The sequence below is a fragment of the Cryptomeria japonica genome, chromosome 1 (genome assembly GCF_030272615.1).
Source record: "Cryptomeria japonica chromosome 1, Sugi_1.0, whole genome shotgun sequence".
In the NCBI taxonomy this organism is placed as follows: Eukaryota; Viridiplantae; Streptophyta; class Pinopsida; order Cupressales; family Cupressaceae; genus Cryptomeria; species Cryptomeria japonica.
This window is the reverse complement of record NC_081405.1, coordinates 678669270-678693990: the sequence shown is the minus strand read 5'-3', so window position 1 is coordinate 678693990 and position 24721 is coordinate 678669270. Positions and strand designations below refer to the sequence as shown.

The 24721-nt window shown below is 38.5% G+C and overlaps 1 protein-coding gene across 7 annotated transcripts in view; it reads left to right on the top strand.

Moving 5' to 3' along the window:
• The window catches only part of LOC131030328 (ATP-dependent RNA helicase DEAH13), a 68629-nt gene that overhangs the window by 19165 nt on the left and 24743 nt on the right, over positions 1-24721 (top strand). For 6 of the 7 annotated variants that reach the window (XR_009372590.1, XR_009372587.1, XR_009372586.1 and 3 more), the window contains 6 exons: positions 6025-6076; positions 6306-6381; positions 6475-6543; positions 6902-6951; positions 7162-7222; positions 7349-7978. Coding sequence is in view for 1 of the 7 variants with exons in the window: in XM_057961066.2 (XP_057817049.2) it covers positions 6060-6076; positions 6306-6381; positions 6475-6543; positions 6902-6951; positions 7162-7222; positions 7349-7978 (903 nt within the window). In the remaining 6 variants the exon portion in view is untranslated. Of the gene's footprint in view, positions 1-6024; positions 6077-6305; positions 6382-6474; positions 6544-6864; positions 6952-7161; positions 7223-7348; positions 7979-24721 lie in introns of those variants that run through there. The other variant, XR_009372592.1, reaches the window with a different exon arrangement.

Sequence of the window (24721 nt, the reverse complement as noted above, 5' to 3'; positions counted from 1 at the left end):
ACTGCACTGATTAAGAGCCTCATCACTCTTTGTAAGTTGCTCTGTCATCTTGACCTTGTTTGATGTGATCATATTGTCAGAGGTGACCTTCCTAGCTGCATTGTATCTCTCTATCAACTGCCGGTTTTATATCTGTTAGAAGAGTTTGAAACTCTTTTGCAATATGTTCAGTCAAACTCTTAAGCTTACTAGAGGGGCTAGCTACCGGACTAGTGTATCCTGGAACTAGCTGCTGCAAAATCGGAATGGCCTGCTCAATAACCTGCTTGTCTTCTGTTCCTTCCTTCCTCAACTTCTGAGCTGCAACAAATATTAATTCAAAACTGCCCAGCTGCTCATTGTTCTTCTGCCCAAAATCAACTTGATCGGATGAGCCAAGTGCCAACAATGAATGACTAGACTCTCCAACTTGCTGACTAACACCGGTGGCTTCGCCACTTGGTGTAGTAACCATCTCAACCTTAGCCTCTTTAGTATGTACATTTGTTGCCGGAGGTTCAACATCCTCAACCTGTTTATTATCCGTATCCACATCAATAACCTCTACATCCGGAATGTTCTGTTCCGGTGTATCCTGCTTGTCATGCACAATTTCAAAGTTATCTACCGGTTTCTCTACATTATGTACAGGTAATACTGCTGGAGGAATATCCTCTGTTAGTTTTTGTTCCAAAACCGGTGAATCCATACCCAATATACCTTTTCCCTTACCATCAATAGATATGTCTTCAATACCAGACTTAGGCGGGAATATCGGTGTAGTAAAGAAATCTGGTTTATCTACAAAGAGTTTTACCTATGCCTCATGGGTCTCCTTAACTATTTCATTTACCCTACCTACCATGAGACTCACATGTCGGTGTCTGCTCCGAAAAATTGTTCTTTTAGCATATTCAAGACACTGTTGCAACTCCTCATCAGTTATAGCACCACAAACAATTATCAACAATATGTTTAGGCACTCTCTCTTTTCTTCATTGTCTTTCGAAATGATTTGAAGTAATCCCATGGAATGGAGTCTCTCTCCTTGACCTGTCCCAAACCTCTTATAGCATTCTTTATTTGTTTTCCTACCGGCATATCAAATGCCCATTGAGTCTTACCGGATCCCGGTAACTCATTCGTAAAGAAAAGTATCAAGCAAACAACAAGATTGCCATACCGGAAAACACCTTTCTTCTTACCCTTAATCTTCCCTAGGTTAAAAATAAGCTCTTCACACATCCATTGACAGAGATCATACCTATCATTTTCTTTGACCATCTGATGAGCACAATAAATGCATGAACTGGAAACAGAGTTCAATCGGTTTGATTGGGTTACCTTGTAACCGATAATCATGCTTGCAAATTGAACAACTTTGTCTTTGATAATGCTTATCCTCATCGACCGGTTGTCAAAAGTTGCACCAGTTAACTTCTCAACCTCATTGTTAGGTATTTTCTTCCTTCCAGGAGCCTGACCATTTTAGGGCAAACCGATGATTGCATGAATAGCTTCCTTGATGATTTTGTAAGGTCGGTCCAACCATATGAATTCCCCATGGACACGACTCTGCACATATCGGATCATTTCATCTTCAAATTCCGGCATCTCCAAAATGCTTGTGAAACCCCGTTCCTTCAGAATTTGAAATTCCGGTTTCATCGATCCCCTCCTCTCCAATAGATTTGTCATGTACATTAATTTGATTTCAGCTGAACCTAAATCCTCCAGAGTGCAGTGGATATATGCATGAACATCTTCAACATATAGAACTCCGTCTAGAACCCTAGAAAATGCATCGACTGAATCATCAAGCTTCGCAATCTGAGGGCATTGCGTGAAAATCGGGTGTGGACGATCCTTGATGTCAACAACAATAGGGGTAGCCACACCTACCGGTGCGGGAGTAGATCTAGAAGCCATTGCAAATAAAAGATAGTCTGGAAATTGATAAAATACCTCACAACCTTCGCGGGTGAAAGTTCTTGAAAATCCGCACCAAATGCATTGGAATTCGCTTGAAAATGCTTTTGATTGCCTTGAATCGCCTTAAACTCGCTCTGCTTCGCTTTGAATGCTGTGTGATTAGAAATGAACCAACATTTCTCTTTTTTTCTGCGAAAACCCTAATTTCTCGTTGACATAAATGCGTGCCGGTCTATCATACCGGATTCAAAATCCATGACCTCAGTGACGGAAAACCTTCAGACTGACTTCTCTAGGATTTGAAACAAGCTTTCAGACCGCTACCAGGGGTAATGCAAGATCTATCATTAATTTGCCTCCCCCTAAGGCTAATGTCTTAGTTACTGGATGAGTTTCCTGTCGGTGCAAGAACATTTTGCTTTGCCGGTTGAGTAACCGGGTTGATTGTCTCTGCCGGTTGATCTTCAGATTTCCTAACCCATTTCCTTTCATGCTCCTTTCGGATATCATCAACCATCTGTTTTCCTTTTTCATCATTTGCTACTGGATTGTTCTTGCTTCTGCAGAATTTAGCAATATGTCCTATTTTGTTGCATGCATAGCAAGTACATTATTTTTCTGAATTGCCTTACTGTATCCTTGATCATTCCTTGACCTGTATTGATTAGCCATATGTCCAAACTTTCCACATGCATGACATCTCACATTTGCTCTACAATCTTCTGTCCTATGACCATACTTATTACAATTTGAACACTGACCGAGAACTTCTTTATTATCTTGATTTGCTCTATTTCTACAATGTCTTGCCATATGACCAAATTTATTGCAAACAAAACATCTACCATTGAATTTATGTGCATTGGGTTGCCTTTTTGGTGGTTTCTGGTTGACAGGTGGGTTCTCCTTCTGACCGGTTGTTTCAACTCCATTCGCAATACCAGAGATTTCTCCTTGCTCAAATCCAAGGTCTCCCTTGCGCCTTTGATCCTTTAATAACTCATTTAGTTTTGCAAAACTCCTTTGATCCTTTAATAACTCATTTAGTTTTGCAGAACTGTCCTTAAACTTGTTTTTGTATTCATTTGTAGTATCCAGATCTCCTCTTAGGACTGTTATCAATCTTTCCAACTCCTGCTCATTATTCTGGGATTGCACCAGTTCAGTTCTCAACATATCATTCTCATGTGCCAGCCTAATGCATTCCTCAGATCTGTCTTTCAGAGATTTGCCAAAATTTTCTTCATTCTTTTTTAGGTCTTCAATCTCCTTGGACATCTTCATAGTTAGGGCTTGCATTTCATTCTTCATGACATTGTTCTCCTGACTCATCTTCTGACATTGTTCTTTAAGGGTATTCTTCTCTTCATCATCCTGATTTTGTAAAAGTTCCTTCCTTCTAGCTTGAGCAGATGACAACCTCTCTTGCAGGATAAGAATGAATTCTTTTGCAGAGTTCAACTCATTTTGCAATTTCAAGTTTTTCATCCTTTCAGCATCATAGTCTTCAAGAGCTACTTCAAGTTGTTTCTGCATACTCATCTCCATGGATTCCAGATTCAGGATCTGCCTTAAGCTGTTAGACTTACTCCAAGGCACCAAGCTCTGATACGAATTGTTGGAATCCAAGAACACTGAGAGGGGGGGCTGAATCAGTGTTCTGCCGGTAAGATAAATTTTAACCTTATTAACCAAGTCTTTCAGTAATCGGTAACCATAAAAGAATATAACAGTAAGTATAAATAATGCCACCACAAGAACATGCACCATAACACAAAGATTTATACGTGGAAAACCTCAAAGAGGAAAAACCACGGTGGAATTGGTGACCCACAATATCTATGCAGGAAGGCCAACAACCTAGAGCACACTGCTCATCACAAAAGGAGCCTCACTGACTACAAACACCAAATACTGGTTTACAAACAAAATTCTGAACTCAGAGAGTGCATCTGCTATGCTGGATGAGTTCTGGTTCAAGCACTGTTTGTACCAGTTACCACTCTGTCCTCCTTTACCGATAACTTGCTCTACATCCCAAACCTCTAAACCAACAACCAGGACCGACTACAAAATATTATATTCGCATACAGTCGATCAATATTGCTTGCACAATATCACATCACTACATCTCACACCATGTATGTATGTTTCTATCTCATATCTCATATCCAAAATATCCTAACCGGACTGACTTAAATACTCTTCTCAAACATAAACATAAATGCCTTATGTTGTCTTACAATGATACTACAATTTATTTATATGTCAGCAGGTAGACAAAAATAAATACATTAAACTTCATGACTGATGCCGCTGATTGCTACCGTGTAGACCTGCCGGATCAATCTCCTATGTCGGCCTCATATACCGGTTCCTAGTGTGCCGGTTTCCCTGAATGCCGGTTGCCGAATCATGAATACCAGTGAGTACCAGTTAAGTGTCCAACCCAAAATGATATGTGTTGCCATCAATGACAACACAACTAAACCGGATGAGTGTCAATTGCCAACACTATGATCATTGCTTGAGGACGAGCAATCTTGGGAGAAGCAGACTGTCATGCCCCTGCCATGACTTCCCCATAACCTACCTTAAAGAAAGATAAATAAGGAATACACCTATCTCTTCAGAAAATTGTCTTTTCAAAGACTTCACAATTTTGTGAATTCCTACATCAAAGTCTGACAGCAGCCAATATTAGTTAAAGGAAAGAGGAAGTAAGTTATCCCAAAGGGAGTGACAAGAGAACTGACAAGTGGTAGTGATGAGTTCTAAGAGGCAATCGATGAGTATGGTTTCCTAATCAGTGGTTTACAAGGCACTTTGACAATCATGTGGTTGCAGCATTCAGGCAGAGGCAACGATAAGTAATTAAAGAATCTCCTCATCACAGCAATAAGTAATCAAAGGGTTGCATAATCACTTTAGTAGTAAACTAATGATTGGTGGAAATAAGAATAAGGAGAGAGTGGTAAAAGGGTGCGATCACACCAGCAATTAACGATCACACCAGCAATTAACAAGCGAATGAGGAGATTAAAGGTTGTAAGAGATTATCTCAAGGGTCACGATGGCAAAAGACATACCATTACCAATAAGAAGAGACATGACTCTTTGGGTGATGAAAGGATATAATCATATAAAGGAAGACCGACCTCTAGGGAGTGGGCATCATGGTTACAAAAACAAGAATTAGGATCATTGAATAGGCAAGGAGAAATACATTCATACAGAGAGAAGGACAACACACCAAAGAGGAAGAGAACGTTCAGACCGAACACAAATCCAATACAGACCTCTGGCTATCTCAGACTGTAGTTCCAGCACTCATAATCTTAATAGATACTCTGTGATATAAATACTGCACTTATATTCTTTGTTAATCATCATCGAATCATTCAAAGCACAATTGAAATCCTTTTCAAACAAGTTTTCTCCCAAAATAGTTTGGAAAAACATGAAAAGAGAATGAAATGCAAAATTGCTTTGAGAATCAGAAAATTTACCAGAGTATGTTGAACTTCATAAAATGTGATTATCCTTTGATGCTTAATAAAGTGAGAAGGTGATTACATGAATATCAGAATTGGGAAACCCTACAAGGCTACAGCCCTTACAAGTGAAAATGGTTACTGATAAATGAGTCACTGTGTTCTCATATCCTCTCGGCTTCAAATCCACTATAACTGGATGGTGATTTATGTAATAAATTAATTTCAATAGGTGTGGGCATTTATGCTTAAGTGAGAATTATTATCATTAGGGCTTAACTAGTCCTTTTATAAGGTGGATATTAAATCTGCATCAATGCAAATTAATTACAGCTCTGGTATTATTTAGCTTTATATGGTGCAATCTTCTAGCTTTAACTTCCAAGTTCAAGAAATGCCTCTTTTGAGCTTATTTATAGCTATTTGTACTTGATAAATGACCTATCGAGGACTTCTATATTATATTTATATTTGATGTAACTTTCAACTCTATAGAACCTATCTTTAATTGCTTTTGTTATAATATGCAGATCTAGTGTTGTCTTCCTTTCTTAGTTCAATTTATTTTTATCAAATGGTTAGCATATTCTAAAAAACTTTGCATGCCAAACGACTGCAGTTTGGAGCCAAATCAGGTGACACAAATTTTACAGTATGGGAGTTGCCAGCAGGTATGACTACATTATATTTTGGTGATAGAGACCTTTTTATTCAGATCATATATTCTAAATCAAAGAAAGTAGTGTTTATATAGGGTTTTCTAAGATTTTAGCATGAAATATGTTTTGTTTTACAAGATTCCTGGTTAATATATAGAAGACAATGTAAGATTTCTGGAATGTGTTTTAACTTATTCCACAAGGCTTTTCTTTTTATTTACTTATGATCCTATGGTTGTAGATCTGAAGATGGCGATCCATGCAATGCTATTATTCTTCCTAGCAATCATAAATCTAAGCATAAAGATAAAATAAAGGTATTTACGCATTATTCTGCCTTCATACATAGTATTAATTAAAAAATTATTATCATTGATGTTATCCTTTGTGTTATTTTGTTACTTTTGAAGGTTGCTAAAGACAGGAAGAAAATTCTCTTATTGAGTAAGAAACAGCAAAGAAAATTGAGAAGGCTGCAGGTAAATTTTGCTGCTAAGTTTGCCTTATCCTTTGGATTTTGTAAATTAGTTATGGAATTAGAAAAGAGTATGGCCATGGTCTGTAATCTATGATGAGCATTGAAGTTGTTGGGACTATTCGGAAGCTAGGACTGCTTTGAACATATGGGCAAATGAATAATATTTCTGCATTGAGTCTCTTGTCATATTTGTACGAAGACAATTGGAGGATCACAACCCTATTAAAGGCTCTACTTCTGTTTACTTTTCTCTTGTATGATAGTCTTGATTCTGACCTTTTAGATTATCTCCTGGAATTTAGATAATTTGTTTTTTGTACAGTTGAGGCTCTTGTTGAATATGCTTATTTTCTATATAGGAGGAGAAGGTTAAAAGGGAAAGGCGAGCTACTGATCTTGATATCTTGGAGTACGTGCATGCATTTGTCTTGTTACATTTTTTGTTATCTGTACTTAACAAATGGTACCTATGGCTAAGAATTAAGTAGTAATCATTATACGCAAAATGCCACAAATTCAGATATATAATAAATGGACAATAGAAATGCATAGTATCTAAAGGATTCCTTAAAAAAGGTTGTCATCTTTTCCTTACCTTGAGCTGGTTTGATATCTTCAGGAAGCACAAGATTCAAGATGATGCACACGCTTTGTTAGGCTCATCTGGTAATCTTGGACAGGTATCTCACAAGATTGTTATGGTGTTCTAATATTTATATATCTGTTCTAATGATATTATAATATTTCCAACCAACCGTTTTTTTCTACAGTTGTAAAGTTGATATATTGTAATTTTCATTGTTTAGGTTGAAACTATGCGGGAGAAACTCTCTAGGGCTATGCGCTTACATAGAGCAGGATTGTTAGTTCCTTCAGATGTTCCACTTTTTCGTGAAAGAGAAACTGATTCAAATTTGATGGAAACTAAGAATTCAACTGATGATAGTTTGCCTGTTAAATACAATCCAAATAAGAATATTCGGGATGCTGGCAAAATTCAACCAAAGAAAAGAAAACGGACTGCTTTGCACACAATTGTAGATGGAGATCGAAATGATACATTTGAGGATGCAAGCATGACAGCCACTATTGATAACCAATTTAAGGCAAAAGATATGGTAACAATACAGGGGCACAATATAGGGCAGAGTGACATAAGTATAAACTCTTGCGCAGAACCTGTTCTATCTGATTCTAGGAATGGTTATTTTAGTGGAGCTGAACTAGAAAATTCCCAACCCTCTAATAAACAGGGTTTGCTTGCTGCTGCTAAAAGTATTCAACTGAATACTAGTAGCAAATCTTTGACATGCTTGGATTCAGTTGACCCTATCGTACAAGGAGGTTCTGCTAGGATAAAGTGTGAAGATGGTAGCTCAGGATGGAAGGTTGGGGTAAACAAGTCATTTGAACTTACTAAAGAAATAAAATACCAGGTTTGTTTCTCATAATCTCAAACTGAAAGAAAAGTAATCAATGATTCTGACTACACCTTTGCTTTTGTCATTGCTTGCTCTGTTTTTGTAGTTAAAAAAACCTAGCAGGAGGGTTTTTCTTATTCATTTAATAAAATTCTATGGCAAAGGAAATTGTATAAAGCTTGAGCTCCCTGATGTGATGGAAGGAAATTTTTTTGGTGTTGTTAACATGTATTTGTTATGTGTTGGTCATTGGTTTTTATTTGTTAACCCTAGATCCATGGTTACCATTTGCTACCTGAAAAGACCAATTCTACCTGACCTGTATTAGGGAAAACATACACTTTTTGAGTTATGGACATAATTCAATGTCTAAATTTTTTGTCTTTATTATTGTCATCGTTTCATTTGAAAAGAAAAACAATATATTCTTGTATCTGTACCAAAGTTTGCTCAGATGAAATATCAATAGGAATGATATTTCATTGCCTTGAGCTATATTCTTGCAGAGGGTACAGTTAAATCTATTAGGCTACCTCCCTTATTTCAATAGAATATAATTGTCTATTCTGTGATCAGATTTTGGTGCCTTAATAACAGTAGTAGCACTATCATTTTTTTCAATTTCAATGTAGCTCAAACAATTGTGAAAATCAGGTTGTAATTTTAACAACCGTCTTTAGTTTTTTGACCAGTAGCATTTTTCCTGACAGCAAAAGGAGGGCTTCTATTCATTGGGGCCTCTACCTGCAAAATTAGTATCTCCCTTATTCAATAGAATATAGTTGTCCATTCTGTGATCAGATTTTGGTGCCTTATTAGTTATTACTAGTAGTAGCTATCATTTTTTAATTTCAATGTAGCTCTTGCATGGTGGAAATCGTGCTCTAATTTAATAGCTAGTTTTTTGACCAGTAGCATTTTTATCTTATAGCAAAAGAAGGGCTTGTATTCATTGGGGCCTCTACCTCTAGTGGTAGTCAACAATTCTTTGTTCAGAAAATTGACTTGTTCCACAAAGGAAGTCTCTAGGGACTCCTCGATTTTAATGGCATCTCATCATGAACCTTAGTTTTGGATTGTGTTCTTTTTATAGGGCCCTCCATCTTACTTTCCCGTTTCCTTTTCTGCAATCCATTTTGTAGCACATAAAGACTAGCCGCAGAGTTCTTTACGCCATTTCAACTGAATGCAAACCACCTAAGCAAGATTGTCTTTTAGCTCTTCTAATTTTTCTGCAATGTGCGGATAGTTATTACCATAAAAGAGCATTTTCTCCTTCCATAATTAATGATCTCATACTCTTGATAAACAAATCATTGCTCTAGGTTAGTATTACTCAACAAGTCAAGCTATATAGAGAAGTTAAACATTAAAAGATATTTCAATATGTACAACTATTAAAGGTCAAGATAGCTTTCTTAGGTGCTATTAAGCAAGACACCAATTTGGTGTATTGTTGCTATCCAAAATTTCAATAAAATATGAACATGCAAGTTATCTAAAATTTTGTTTGTACTTTCATTGGGATGGATAATATTGCAATATTTTATACATGCTTGAGTTGTAAGTTAAGTGGGTTTAATTTTGAGGGACATTCTATGGTTAAGCACATTAATTTTGGAGTAGCATTGAGATGAGTGGCCTCCCAAAAGGTCAAAATGCTTCACCCCTGAGGGTATCACCTAAATGCAATGAATGCTGAAGAACAATTCATAATAGATGATTTCATATAAATGACTACTAACAAAATATGGGCCAATATATTGAACTGAAAAACTGTACAACTAAATCATCTACATATTGTCCCATATTTTATGGGCCAATATATTGAACTCAAAAACTATACAACTAAATCATCTATATATTGGCCCATATTTTATGGGCCAATATATTGAACTCAAAAACTATACAACTGAATCATCTATATATTGGCCCATATTTTATAGGCCAATATATTGAACTTAAAAACCATACTCGTACTGTCATATTTGCTCGATGTCATGACTGGCTCAGTCTTCCTTCTTGCTCGTACTGTTTCTCATCCCTGAGATGCTTTGGGATGATCAAACCAAGCTCCTCCGTAGCTCAAGACGTAATTCAAACCTTAATTTGTTTTGTTTATATTAGCCATTATTAAGGTATCGCAGTAACATATATATCACCAACACCCTAATGCCCAGTACTTTGTGGTTATGTCGTTCATAGGATTGTTCCATATGTTAATTGCTCTTTACATATTCTTTTGACTGGTCCATGAGAAATATATGTATATTACAATCGGATCCATGAGCATTTTGTATGGCGACTGAGCAGAAAGCTACTTTGTGAATCTCCTTAGAGTGCCCGAATGTCTTTAATCATGATTGCTGGCTATATGATTATTGCAATTATCAGCAATGATCAATATCAATATTGTAACAATCGATTGATTGTATTAATGGTGTAATTGATATGGATAGCTTTCATATAAGAAGGATGCATATAAGAGCATAATTGTGATATATCATTCACCTCTTTGGCATACTTCCTCAATGGTAACATGATGGTCCATACTGAGCACCATACTAGAATTGTCTATAATAATGGTCTATCAATATTTTTTGCAATTTTGTCTCTCCTAGAGACTTCACAAAATTGAAATGCTTTGCTGACACCATGTGAAATATTAGTGGTGAAATGTCAAAGGTGGGGACATTACGGTCTCCCCTCCTTGAAAATACTTGCCCACAAGCATTCTCAAACAATGATTCCCAGATGCTAAACTTGGTAGTGCCATCTATTTAGAACATAGTTTTGTTGAATGGCCTCTTGGAACCTGTCCAGGGTGAGATCATGCTGTAGACATCCTTTAGAGGATTGTTTTTCAAAAACCTCAAGTCTTAACCTTACAAGAGTGCTTTTATTATACTCTTCATGGTTCATCTTGATTCCTGATTTCCAAATCAGTCTTGGGAGCGAAATACCATGCTGCTGTTGCACTACTCTGATTTCCATAATCTAATTCTTATGCCCAAACTGTAATTGTCTCTTTGGAAATCAGTCTTGGGAGCGAAATACCATGCTGCTGCTGCACTACTCTGATTTCCATAATCTAATTCTTATGCCCAAACTGTAATTGTCTCTTTGGAAATTTTAGGGAGTGCTCATTGTCTATCTTCCACTCAAAATGGATGTCATGGTTAGCGTTATTCTTGACTGATGAATAGATTTGGTTCAACCATAGAGTCAAAATCTTAACATATTTCCTTAAGAATTCAAGAGAAAGATTCCATTTGTTCCTACTTGCTGTAATTATGAATGTCCTAGAGTGTTGGTTAGGCATCATTGTCCTCCATGATGGAGATAGAAATCTGAATCATTAACCTCCGTGAACTTAGAGATGCTACACTGTCCAATAGACCCTCCATTGATGTCATTTTAATTGGAACATAATGATATTGATACTTATTTTGCATAAGATATATGATGGAAGTGTGACTTCTTGCTATCAAAAATTCCTGATTTGATACTTGACCGGAAGAAGGAATCCAAATTATAACCTTATGTAGTTTGATTGAAGAATATTTAGTGATAGGCTTGCTAGGGCTCAACCTACTATTCCAAGTTCGTCGCCATACTTTATTGATTTAAGATGCACTGGGATCCCAAAATTCCTTTTCAATTTTGCGTTTGTGTGATTTCAAAATAGCCTCTTCATTCAATTTAAAGAGTGGGTTGTCATAAGTTTTGTCCATTTCAACTTCAAACAAAGGGTTATGAATAAGTTGAAAATTAGCTTTGCTTACGAAACCAAACTTATCTATATCCGAACTTTCATCATTTGCTTCCTCATCTAGTTCTTTTAATACATTATTTCTTCCCCAATCTTTTGATCCCCTGACATGATTATCTGTTAACTCTTGCTTGTATTGGTTTGGGGTTTCATGATATCTAGCTGCTTTCCTATCTTTGTTCACTATCTTTTGTATCTCATCGCCCCATAATTTTGATGTTATAATTCCTTGTTTATCCATCTTAAGATGATTAGATTGGATACAAGAAGTGACTCCGGATTTTCTTGCACTAGAAGCATTACTTCTCTCATTTACAACCATAGATGATATGTCTTCTTCAGAATGAGAAAGACAAATTTGGTTGATATCCTTGAACAACTTCATATAATCTGAATTATGATTCCTTGCCTTAATCTCTATTATGTTATCCTCTGGGCATGATCCTGAGATGATGTGAGGTTAACCTCACCATCCTTATGGATCCATGTATTTAACTCGTTTGTGATACATGAGGAACATCTTTTTTATCCTTTCCTTGTGTTTTTGGCCCCTTGAAATATTTGGTGACTACATTATGAGTTCCTTGTCGTGCTCAATGATCATCTCTTGCTTTGTCCTTCCTTAAGGTTTCATGTTTTGCACTTTCTTCGTTTGGCGCAATCACTTCCAATGCCCCTGATAACATTTGTTGAGGGGAGTGGATGTGTGAGATTCTTGATGCTATGTTTGATTTGCAATCATTCATCTTTTGTTCATTAAGGTGTTCATGCTTCCAATTTTCCCTTCTCAGGTGCTAGTGATGAATTCTTCGTTCCTTAGGGGAATACTTAACCCTTAGCTCTATGTAGTCTTCTAGGGACATGCCATGATGCAGTTCTCCTTTTACCCAATCTTGTCTAATTTGCTCATGTAGATCCCTCATTGTTGGTCCATTGCTTTGATGTTCGGCTCTGGATGGGAATGCTGGCGTTAATGAATTTGTTGTAGACATGTATTTAGTTGGAGTTTGAATGAATTGATTTCTATTGTCTCCTTTGTTGCCATTATTGTATACTAGTGTTAGCTTACTCCACAATTGATTTAATTTTTCTTGAGTGCTGCTATATTGTGTCATAGTTTGTATCAATCTTCAAATGATCTTCATCTGCTGCCCATCTGGAATGTTCTTCTCACAGGCTGGCAGGATTATAAGCTCTAATACCACTTGTAATGTCCCCTAATGTTATTCTTTATGCGACAGGGAACACTTAATTCTATTAATCAATTGCAAGAGATTTCTTTCCTTAAGTCTCATATAATGCTTAAAATAATAATAATTGAAATTACTTGATTGCAAGAATGATAGTTTATGATACCACTTTATAATGGATTGTCCCTATGAAATACAATTGATACCACTTATATTCTGATTTATATGATATATGTAAACAAATATCACTGCTATCTCTGATATGGCACTTAAACAAATGCAAGATGATCTTGATTAATATATATGATCTGCAACTATGGTCTGATTGGATGCTGCCGTCCCTGATCTATCTCGAAGGAATATGCAAGTTGAGATCTCCAATCTGCAGAAGTAAAGAGAATTGTGCTCTTTCTGATATGTCACTGTAGAATATATGCTTTGAATCTCCTCCGTGGATTATAGCAATAATGCTATGAGAGCTTTGTCTGATCTGGCAATGTTAATATGCTGATAATCTACTTCAATCACATATAGTGATGGAGTAAACACATGCAATATCTTGGTGCCTTCTCAACCTTTATGCCAAAGGCAAATGCTCGATAGGGCCTATCCAATCTGGATACAAAGAAGAAATAAATACAAATCAGATGATTGAAGTGAGATTGAAATTGCTCTTATATCCCAAAATCAAAAGGGTGGCAACCTTTGGAGTTGCTAAGTCACTTCTTGTCCAGATTGAATCCCTTCATAACAACCATTTGTTGTTGATTAGACCTTATTGCTTAATCGCTGCCTTCATAATCCTTTTCATAAGTGATCTCTGATTATCATAATCATTTTTCATTAATATCGTGCCTTCCCATAACTCAATTATGATTGCTGACCATAATATATCAATTATTATTATGTTCTCTCTAGATATGCTTGATGATAATTAAGGGATGTTTAGTCATTAGTTGATGTTAGCTATCTTAATGATTCTTATCGATTCAACCATCATTAGCTAAACAGATGATATATAAGTTGCCGTCTTAACTCGATATCTCCCAATTAATCGTTTTCACTTCCTTGCATTGTACATGCCGTTAATTGACATTCTTCAGTCTGCCTATGTGAACAATCTTCATAGATCTCCCTCAGTGGTAATGTTATGGGGTTCAATGTCATGATTGGCTCAGTCTTCCTTCTTGCTCATGCTGTTTCTTATCCCTAAGATGCTTTGGGATGATCAAACCAAGCTCCTCCGTAGTGCAAGACATAATTCAAACCTCTGTAAATTTTTATGTTTATATTAGCCATTGTTAAGGTATTGCGGTGACATATATATCACTGGCACTCAAATGCCCAATACTTTGTGGTTATGTCGTTCATAGGATTGCTCCATATGTTAATTGCTCTTTACATATTCTTTTGACCGGTCCATGAGAAATATATGTATGTTACAATCGGATCCATGAGCATTCTATATGGCGACTATGCAAAAAGCTAATTCGTGAATCTCCTAGAGTGCTCGATATGTCTTCAATCATGATTGCTGGCTATATGATTATTGCTATTATCAGCGATGATCAATATCAATATTGTAACAATCGATTGATTGTATTAATGGTTTAATTGATATGGATAGCTTTCATATATGAAGGATGCATATAAGAGTATGATTGTGATACATCATTCACCTCTTTGGCATACTTCGTCAATGTTAATATGATGGTCCATATGGAGCACCATACAAGACTTGTCTATAATAATGGTCTTTCAGTATACTTTAGCAATTTTGTCTCTCCTAGAGACTTCACAAAATTGAAATGCTTTGTTGACACCATGTGAAATATTAGTCGTGAAATGTCAAGGGTGGGGACATTACAATATATTGGTCTTGTTGGAAATTTGAGTTATGTTGTCATTGATGTCAAACTTGTTGGTCCAGATATAATTTTGTATTTTGTCATTGATGTCAAACTTGTTGGTCTGGATGTGGTCTGGTTTCGATATAGTCTTGTGTTGTGCAAATTTCTATTGGTTACAGTTGGTGATAGGTGAGTTATTATTATGTTGTTATGCAAGCATATGAAGGTTTCTCTATTTTGTATTGTTGATTAAGAGTGTCAAAAATTGGTGTTGCTGTTGAGTTTGATTAGTGCCTCAGTTGAAGTTTGTTGTGGAAGATGATTAGAGATGTATGATATCAGTATGTGCTGCTTGGTGTTGCTATTGAGTCATATAAAGTTGGTGATAGATGTTTAGTGGTATATTTGGTCTGGTATTAAGTGTTTAAATGTTGTCACATTGTCTGGTGAATATGTTGTGCTTACATGAGGAAGATTCTGGAAGATTAGTGTAGCAGAGATTTCAATATGTACAAAAGAGTATTTAATGTCCTAGTGGAGGAATGTTCTGTTTTGGATTGTGAAGTGTATGGTGTGTGGACTTGGATATAATGTTAATGCTCTGTGAATGGTTTACTATCAAGTTTGCAGGTCTTTTGGTTGTTCAGATGATGAGATTAGTTTTTCCTATTCTCTAACAGTGAGAGTGTCTATCAGACTAGTTTGGAATTTGCTTGGTGGCTTCCGGATATGTGAATTCAAGTGTTGCGGTTTGGAGGACATGCTTATTTGGTTCGTATAGTGTTCCATTTTGAATCTTTGGTGTTGTTTTTGTTCCACATGTGAGTTATGCTGGTTTGTGCTTGGTATGGTCATCTATGTTGGGTTTTAGTGTGCTCAGATGGATTATCTTGTTTGGATCATGCTTTTTGGTCCAGATATGCATTGGAGGTTGATTTGGAATGTTGTTTTGGGTCTCACCATGTTGTGTGAAGATCCGCATTAGGTAATTTGCATTGGAAGCTACTTTTGGGCCTACTTGTTGCTGAGTTTTATTGTTTATATACACGTTTCATTTGGAACCGACTTTGGAAGATGTTTTAGCATATGTGGCTCGTTGAAATCAACTTAGAAGGATGAGTGGTGCTGTTTTTGGGTCCCCTCTTTCTCCTGGAGTGGACCGCATTGGATATTATTGGTCCAGATGGTCTAGTTTATGTAATTTTATATATTCTGGGCCGAACTTACTGAGAGTTTTAATGAATATCTTTGTATATCAGGATGAGTACATGTGTGTGTTGAGATGCATAGAAGCATGGGATGTGTCTGAAATGATGAGTTGTGGATGTGATTGATATGTAGACAGATTTGATTGAAAAGGTGTGCGATAGTTAGTTGAGAAGAGTTTTGATAGTGTTCGGTAACAGAGTTTGAGGTCAGATGTATTCGCCATGATATTGGACACTTGACACAGTGATTCAAGGTCAATGTCAAGATTAGGAGATCCTATTCATTTTCAATTTAGCTAGTCCTATCGGAAGACAGTGTGTTTCTCTTGACAACTCTTTGTAATCTTGCTTTGAAAGCAGTGTGTTTCAGTTGTGCAAGTCCTTTGTATCTTGCCCTAAGGTTGTGCACCTTATCTTGCAAGTCTGGAGTAGTGATCTCCTTGGCCTATGGCCTAATTATTTTAATCATTTTTATCTATATTGTGAGTGTGATTCTCACCATAGTTTTTCCCTTCTTGGGTTTTCCACGTAAATCTTGTGTTCATGAGTTGATTGTGTTTGTGCTTTCATGGCCTAAGGTTGTGCACCTTATCTTGCAAGTTTGGAGTAGTGATCTCCCTGGCCTATGGCCTAATTATTTTAATCATTTTTATCTATATTGTGAGTGTGATTCTCACCATAGTTTTTCCCTTCTTGGGTTTTCCACGTAAATCTGGTGTTCATGAGTTGATTGTGTTTTGTGCTTTTATGAATTTAGTAAAGTAATATGTTAGCAGTGGTTTGAAGTTTAATAGTTAGAAATAAAGTTGTGTTAGAGATCTAGATTGATCCACCACCCCCTCTCAATCCTGCATATGTGTTCAATAGGTCTTATGTATGGTAATTGTTATCAAAAAAATTTGCACCCTTATTGAGCTACAAACCCATCAACCTTAATGAGCTATCAATCCAACAACCTTGTGAAACATGGAAACAACCTCGAAATGTGGGACCTTGCGCAAAGGGGGTTGAATCTACGGAGAAGGCTGACTTCCTTCTCAATCTAGGTGTAAGTGTTGAACCAACCCAACACTTCAAATTCTACTTCTAGACCTATTCTAACAACTTGCAGAGCAAAAGGGAAGAAGGAAGTGTTAAAATGAAAGGAGGTGATGTACCAAGATGAGAGATGTTCCTCTCCCCACTTGAAATGACACAGAGTCAATTGAAATACCTTGGAGATGCACAAACTTCAGTTGCATGAGTGACCCCAAATGCACGTATGGAGGTTAGGATTCACTGAATGTCAAAAGGGAAGAAAGGTTTCCCACAAGTCATGCTCAGAAACAAGTTAACACAACATAAACGTGAGAGAAAGCCACATAACATACATTTATAATGAAGGTAAAAAAACATACACAACATGCATAAGTTGAAGACAGGAAAGAATGATGATTTCAATTCGTTCTTAGGCCAATCACCAAACTTACAGCTGCAAAAATATAAGAAAATATACAAATCTTCAAGAGAAGTGAAAGAGCAGAGTATAGCTCAAGCCAATAGGGAGAGAGCCCTTTACAATGAGGCTTAACAACCTAGATATAGCAAACTAGTTGCAGAGAAGAGATCAATGGTCAAAGAGGGAAAACCTTGACCCTGGCGTGCACTAAGGAATGTTAGTTTGGGAAGGTAGGGAAGTGCACGGATTTGACATGGTTGTGCATGGAAGACACCCATCCTTACCCTGACAAGGGAATCTCATGAAGGAAAGTACTTTTAGAAGGTAGATTGCCTGACATTCCAAAGTCAACACGTACAGATCTAACATGAAGGCCATCAAGTAACCATAAATAAGCATGGCCTTGGACTCCACTTGATGGCAATCTTGCAAAATCATTAAATGCGCACCCGTACCTCCATAAGTGAAAGTAGACAAGTCGCAGGAGTTGGTGGAGCATTAAGAGCCTTGAGTGTTGATCACGTTATTCGGAAGTGTTGATGTCACTGGAGGCCGAACGTCGAGCCTTCAGGAAAATGTTGCAAGGGAAGAGGAAGCGGGAATCTTGGAGTTCGGAGGAATGAGAGGGAGGAGAAGGATGACTTCGGGTTTCGGGGTTTGGGGAAGACAGGATAGCTCTCCCCAAAAAGGAAGGGGTAGACTGGTTCCCAAGACTCCGAAATTTGGAAGGAAGAGAAGTTTGGGATTCCGGGGTCCAAGGAGATGAGATGCCTCTCCCCAAAAGGGAAGGGTAGACTGGTTCCTCGGACTTCGAAATCTGGAAGGAAGGGAAGTCTAGGATTTCAGGGTTTGGGGAGACGGGATATGGAATACCTCTCCTCAAAAGGGAAGGGATAGATTGGTTCCTTGGATTCCGAAATTTGAAAGGAAGGGAAGTCCAGAATTCCAAGGTCTGAGGAGACGAGATACTTCTCCCCAAAAGGGAAGGCATAGAGCGGTTCCTCAGACTCCAAAATTCAGAAGGAAGAGAGGTTCAAGATTCCTAGGGTTCGGGGAGATGGGATACCTCTCCCCAAAAGGGAAGGGATAGACTGGTTCCCTGGACTCCGAAATCCGGAAGGAAGAGAAGTCCAAGATTTTGGGGTCTGGGGGGATGGGATACCTCTCCCCAAAAGGGAAGGGATAGACCGGTTCCCTGGACTCTGAAATCCGGAATTCCTAAGAAAGAAAAGGGAAGGAGAAGGGTCCAACAAACTCCAAGGTACGAAGGCAAGATGCAAAGGGGAAGGCCCAAGGGTACCTCGTGACAAGTTAGCACTTCAATATTTCATGATTCTATTGGTTTTGTACTTGATCAACTAGGGCAGCGCTGGCCCATGGAACATATCTCTGATTGGTTCTTTCTGATGGACCTTGGGGTGTCATAAAATGACAACATTTTGGCGACCTCTGTGGGATGCTTGCATGCTAGGCATGAAATCCAAAAGCCTTGAGCATCCATTTGGCAATGAGTCACTGAGAGGACTGAAAACATGTGCGTGCCAACACTTGGAGGGAAGTTGGACACTAGAGCGCACACCCTCTTAAGGAGAATGCAGTAGGTGCAAAAGCATTTATGAAAGCAAAACAAACTCTAATATAATATTTACATTGTGATCAAGACCCTCTTTAGAAGCAAGGCTTGAGATGAATCCCATTTAGTGGGATTGGAAGGAGAAGGGACCAACAAACTCCAAGGTACAAGGGCAAGATGCAAAGGGGATGCCCAAAGCCACCTCGTGACAAGTTAACACGTCAACATTTCATAATTCCATTGGTTTTGTGCTTGATCAACTGGGGCAGTGCTGGTCCATGGAACATATCTTTGACTGGTTCTTTCTGATGGACCAAGGGTGTCATAAAATGACAACATTTTGGCGACCTCTGTGGGATGCTTGCATGCTAGACATGAAATGCAAAAGCCTTGAGAATCCATTGGGCACTGAGTCACTGAGAGGACCAAAAACATGTGCGTGACAACACTTGGAGGGAAGCTAGACACTAGAGTGCACACCCTCTTAAGGAGAATGGGGTAGGTGTAAAAGCATTTATGAAAGCAAAACAAACTCTAATCTAATATTTACATTGTCATCAAGACCCTCTTTAGAAGGAAGGCTTGAGATGAATCCCATTTAGTGGGATTGGAAGAACTTCACCATCAAGCCTAGAGAGATGAAATGCATTGGCCTCCTTGTAATCGGTGACGACATATGGACCACTCCAAATAGCATCAAATTTGGAGTGTCATCCGGCTTTGGCTTTGTCCGCATCCCACTTGAGAACTAGGTCTCCCTTGTTGAAGACCCTATTAGTAGCCTTTTTGTCAAAACTTCTTTCGACTTGCTCTTGATGAACCTCAAGTGTATGCATGGCTTGGTTTCTAACTTCTTCTAGCTCCATCAGCTTAGCTAGCCTCATTGTCATGGCATCATTCTTTGTCAATTCCAACTAATGTGCTACTTCAAGAGAGGGTTACTCCAGGGAAGATGGGAGTCTTGCTTCCTCCCCATAAACCAGCATGAAAGGTGAGTTACCAATTGCCCTCTTGGGTGTGATTCTATCGGCCCATAAGGTTGTCCTCAACTTAGTATTCCAAGACTTCTAATTGTCTTCAATTGTTTGTTTGATTATCTTGATGAAGTTTTTGTGGGAAGACTCAGCGAATTGATTACCCTGAGGGTAGTAATTGGATGATGTCTTTAAGTATATACCATGCTTAACTGCCCAAGAACTGATTTGTATTCCAACAAATGCCTTGGCATTATCTAATATGATGGTGGAGGGGACATTGAATCTTGTCACAATTTTATCAAGGAATTCCAACATTGAGGCCTCTATGGCGTCTTTCAATGCAATTGCCTCTATCCACCTGGTGAAGTAGTTTGTTCCGGCCAAGATCCACTTATGACCAGCAATAGAAGGTGGATTTATCATGCCGATGAAGTCTAAACCCCATTGTGCAAATGTCTGATCTGCTTGAATAGGGTGGAGAGGAAGGGCAGCTAGCCTTTGCTTTCCAAAGAAGAAGGCACATTTCTTGCAATTCTTCACCCATCTATGTGAGTCATTGAATAAGGTTGGCTTGTAATAACCAACCCTTATTGTTTTGATAGCTGTAGTCCTTGCAGAGAAGTGGCCCCTTGAAGAGCCATCATGAAATTCCTTTAGTAATCTGTTGACTTGATTGTGCTCAACACATCTTAACAAGACTCCATTAGAGTCTCTTCAGAAAAGGGTGCCATCCACTAAGACTTAGGGGATGAACTGCAACTTGAAATGTCTTATTTTGGTCTTATCTAGACCTTGGGGGTATCTACCTTCCATTAAGAAGGTGGTCATGTCACTCACCCAACCGATCTGATTGTCATTGCTAGTTGGTTGATCCTCTTGTAACACAGGGCGGCCTCTAAAGGAGTCTCGAAAAATGAGACAAGCTGTTCACATAGGCCCTTGCCTCTTACAAGCTTGGTGATCTTGATGTTGATGTCATATTCCATGACCTTGGTTATTCACCCAACCCGCTACTCACTAATGTCCTTGTTTAGAAGGAAATCCTTGACGCTTGCATGTGGAACTAAGAGATGGATCTTATTGTTAGACAACATGCGTCTAAACTTCTTCAATGCTCTTACAACAGTGAGGACCTGCTATACCTAAGCTCATAATCTTTTAATCCCTCACTAAAGAAGGCAATGGGTTGCTCCAAATTATCATTGTTTAGCTGTGTTAGGACAATTGAGATGTTGGATTCTCCTCCGAAGGTATAGAGGATAAAATCCTTTTCACAGTTAGGATTGACAAGAGTAGGGGCTTGAGCAATTGCTTGCTTAATTTCTTCAAATCCAGCCATCCCATCTTTGGTCCAATTTGAAACCCAAATTTTTCTTTAGCATGGAGGTGAGGGGTCTTACCATGTTGGCAAGGTTGGGGATGAACCTCCTCACAAAGTTGATCCTACTAAGGAAACTTTGTAATCCTTTCTTGTGACTGGGGAGTGGAAGAGAAAGAATGGCTTCCACTCGCTCTGGATCAATGGCTAAGCCTTTCTTGGATAGAATGTGTCCCAACAATCTTCCTTGATCAGTGGCAAATACACATTTTCTTGGGGTTCAAGGAAACACCATATTACTTGCATTTCATGAACACCTGCTCAAGATCACCAAAATGATCAGCTGCATGCTTTGAATAAATAGTTATATCATCAAGGTATATACGCACAAACTTTGCTAGTACACCCTTGAAAGCCATATCCATTGCTCTTTGAAACATGGCACCGGCATTGGTTAGCCCAAAAGGCATCTTACAATAAGCATAGGTAGTCCACTTAGTAGTAAATGCAGTTTTGTATTGGTTTGACTCTTGGACCAAAATTTGATTGTAGCCTAAATACTCGTCCAAAAATTAAAATCTTTCTAAGCCATCGACCCTTTGTAGAATTTGTTCCATGGAGGGAAGGGGATAATGATCCTCAAGGTAGACTTTGTTGAGGTTCCTAAAGTCTACACATAGACTGATTTCCCTATTGTTCTTCCTTATCGGGACAAGGTTAGCCACCCAAGAGGAGTGTTTGATAAGGAAGATGATATTGGCTTCTATGAGTTTGGTTAACTCCTTCCACATTAGTGGCTCAATTTTGGGGTTTATTGGCCTTTGCTTTTGTCTAATTGTTTTTGCATTTGGGTTTAGTTTTATAGTATGTTGGGTTAGGCTAGGATCAAAACCCTTCAAATCTTCATAAGTCCAAGCAACTATGTCATCGTATCTTTGACAAAGGTTAACAAAGGCTTCTTGTTCGATTGAGGAACATACCTTTCCCAAATTTAGTGACCTACCCTTGGCAACATCAATTGGATTATAATCACCCTTCTTTGCAGCCAGGTTCATCTTCTTCTTTAGTTGATCATCCGAGTTGAAAATGCCTTCCAAGGTAACAAGACCTTTAGGCAACTTGTTGGAGTTGAGCTGCATGATCTGATCTCCATATTGGTCTTGTAGCATTGGCTGATTTGTAGCCCAAAACTCTGCTTCATTTTGCAAGAAATTGACAATCTATCGATCATTTTTGAATACCTGCCAATTTGCTTGATTGTCTGAGATGACATGCCTTACAACAAGCCTGATGTGTTGTTCCTTCCTGCTTGCAACATGCGCTGGTATGGCAACTGAGCACCCACTATTGCAAGCCTATCAACATGCCTATTCTGTCTCCTAGGAATGCTCTAGATGTTGAAGGCCTCAAATCCTTCAATCTAAATCCCAAGTCCTATGTTTGTATGACTTGAGTAGGTTGTTCTTTGTTATGTTCTGAGCTTTGATATGATTAACAACCAACTCACTGGCCCCAGATACAAGCAAGAATTTGGTCTTTCTTCTTTTTCAAAGTTGGAGGCCTTGAACTACGGCTTCATACTCGGCCACATTGTTGGTGCAATCAAAATGAAGCCTAAAAGAGAAACATATTTCTCCTGCTTAGGAGAAACAAGCATTACACCAGCACCCACACCATTCTTGTTTCTTGAACCATCAAAAAACATGCTCCATAATCCCCCTATGTCTTCTTGTGTCTTGATGAGGTTAGGAATAGGAATATCCTTCTCATGAGTATAATAGGTGCCAAGCCTAGTCTCCTTAGTCTCAACTAATGGATCAAACTGAAAAGTGTTGCCCCACTCATTTAGCAAGTGATCGGGAACGTCTTCTAGAAGAGTAGCAGGCTCACGAGCAATGCACTCCTCCCCCTCCTCATGCCCAATACAATTCATGTTGATAGTTTGGGGAAGTATGGCTCAATGTGGTTTTTTAATGGTAACCTTGGTATCATACCTTGTTCGAAACAACATGTGGGACCAATCAGAAGACAAGTATCCACCTATCTTCGTAGTGAAGTCTCTAGACAAACAAATGGCAAAGAAGACAGGGAGGTCAATGATTGATATATCTTGCAAGACAATGCAACCAGGGCATGCGTGCAAGGTTAACTTCAAATTTCTAACAACCCCTAGTGTCTTAACAAAGGTGCCATCGAGTTGGACAACCCCTTTAGTCATAGGTTCATATTCTATGCCAACAAGATCAACTACCTTCTTAGGCATGATTGAGCTACTAGCTCCAGAATCTATCATGCAATTTTGAACTAAGTTATCTCCTATGATTAAAGAGAGATAGAAGGGGAGAGGCTTATTGATTTTGCTTGAATCTACTTCCTCCTTGGGTTGTACCAAATTGGTTGGAAGTGGCTTCTTGTTGATTGTTGCCTCATCATTTGATTGGTTGATGTCTTTCAATGCCTCTTTAAGCAAATCCCTTTGAGATGGGATGGAAAGGGCTTCCCACATAATTACATCGAGATTGGCCTTCTTCATTTGGTCAACTATATTGAAAGGAACACCAACTGATTTTGAAGGCCCCTTCAAAGCAACATAGTCTCTCCTTGTTCTTGGGGCGACATGGGGCTCCTCTTGCCTCCTGCTCCCTTGAATGGTATTTTGACTTGTATCCTGGATAGCTACTTTGAGTGTTGGAGTTAGGGCTGCTGTTGAAGGTGAGACATCTTCTACTGCTTTCCTTTTTGACCTTGTGTATTGTAGCATAGTGTCACCATTTGTCTAGTTTATACAACACAAGTCCGCCTCCTACCAATTGACGAAAGTAGAATCTCCTTGTATGTGAGCCTGATTGCTAACACTTGGCTGATTTGGATCATATTGCTGACCGGAGGTGGTTGGCTCATTCTACACTACCAGAGCTTGGACAAACTCTCCATTTTGGCAGTAGGGTTCATACTATTCAAAGACCTGACATAACTCCATTGGTTTTGCCCTAGAAAAGGTGGCTTGTTTTGCTAGTAATTCTGATTTTGATCTTGATAAGGCCTACTTTGTTGAGCCTGTTGCCTCTTTAGTGTCACCAACTCATTGCCAAAGTTCTGCAACAAAGTCTTGACCTCATGGAGCTCGTTTGAGGATGAAGTGGATGTGGATGGATGGCCTGTGGATGCCATGGGGATAGGAACCAAGGTGGGCTGTTGAGTACGAGCTTCTGGGAATAGAGGCATTGACAGCCTTGGAGCTATCTTCCTTGCCTGTATCAAACAATTTTCTGCCCTTATGGCTATGCCATATGCATTTGGTAGAGAAGTCCCGCTTATTGATTGTATTATGACAGCTACATCACTATTGAGAGCTCTAAGATAATACAAGAAGGCATGCTTGGGAGATGGCTTTACTAGAGCCGAGATTCTATTCCATGACCTTTTGGAATC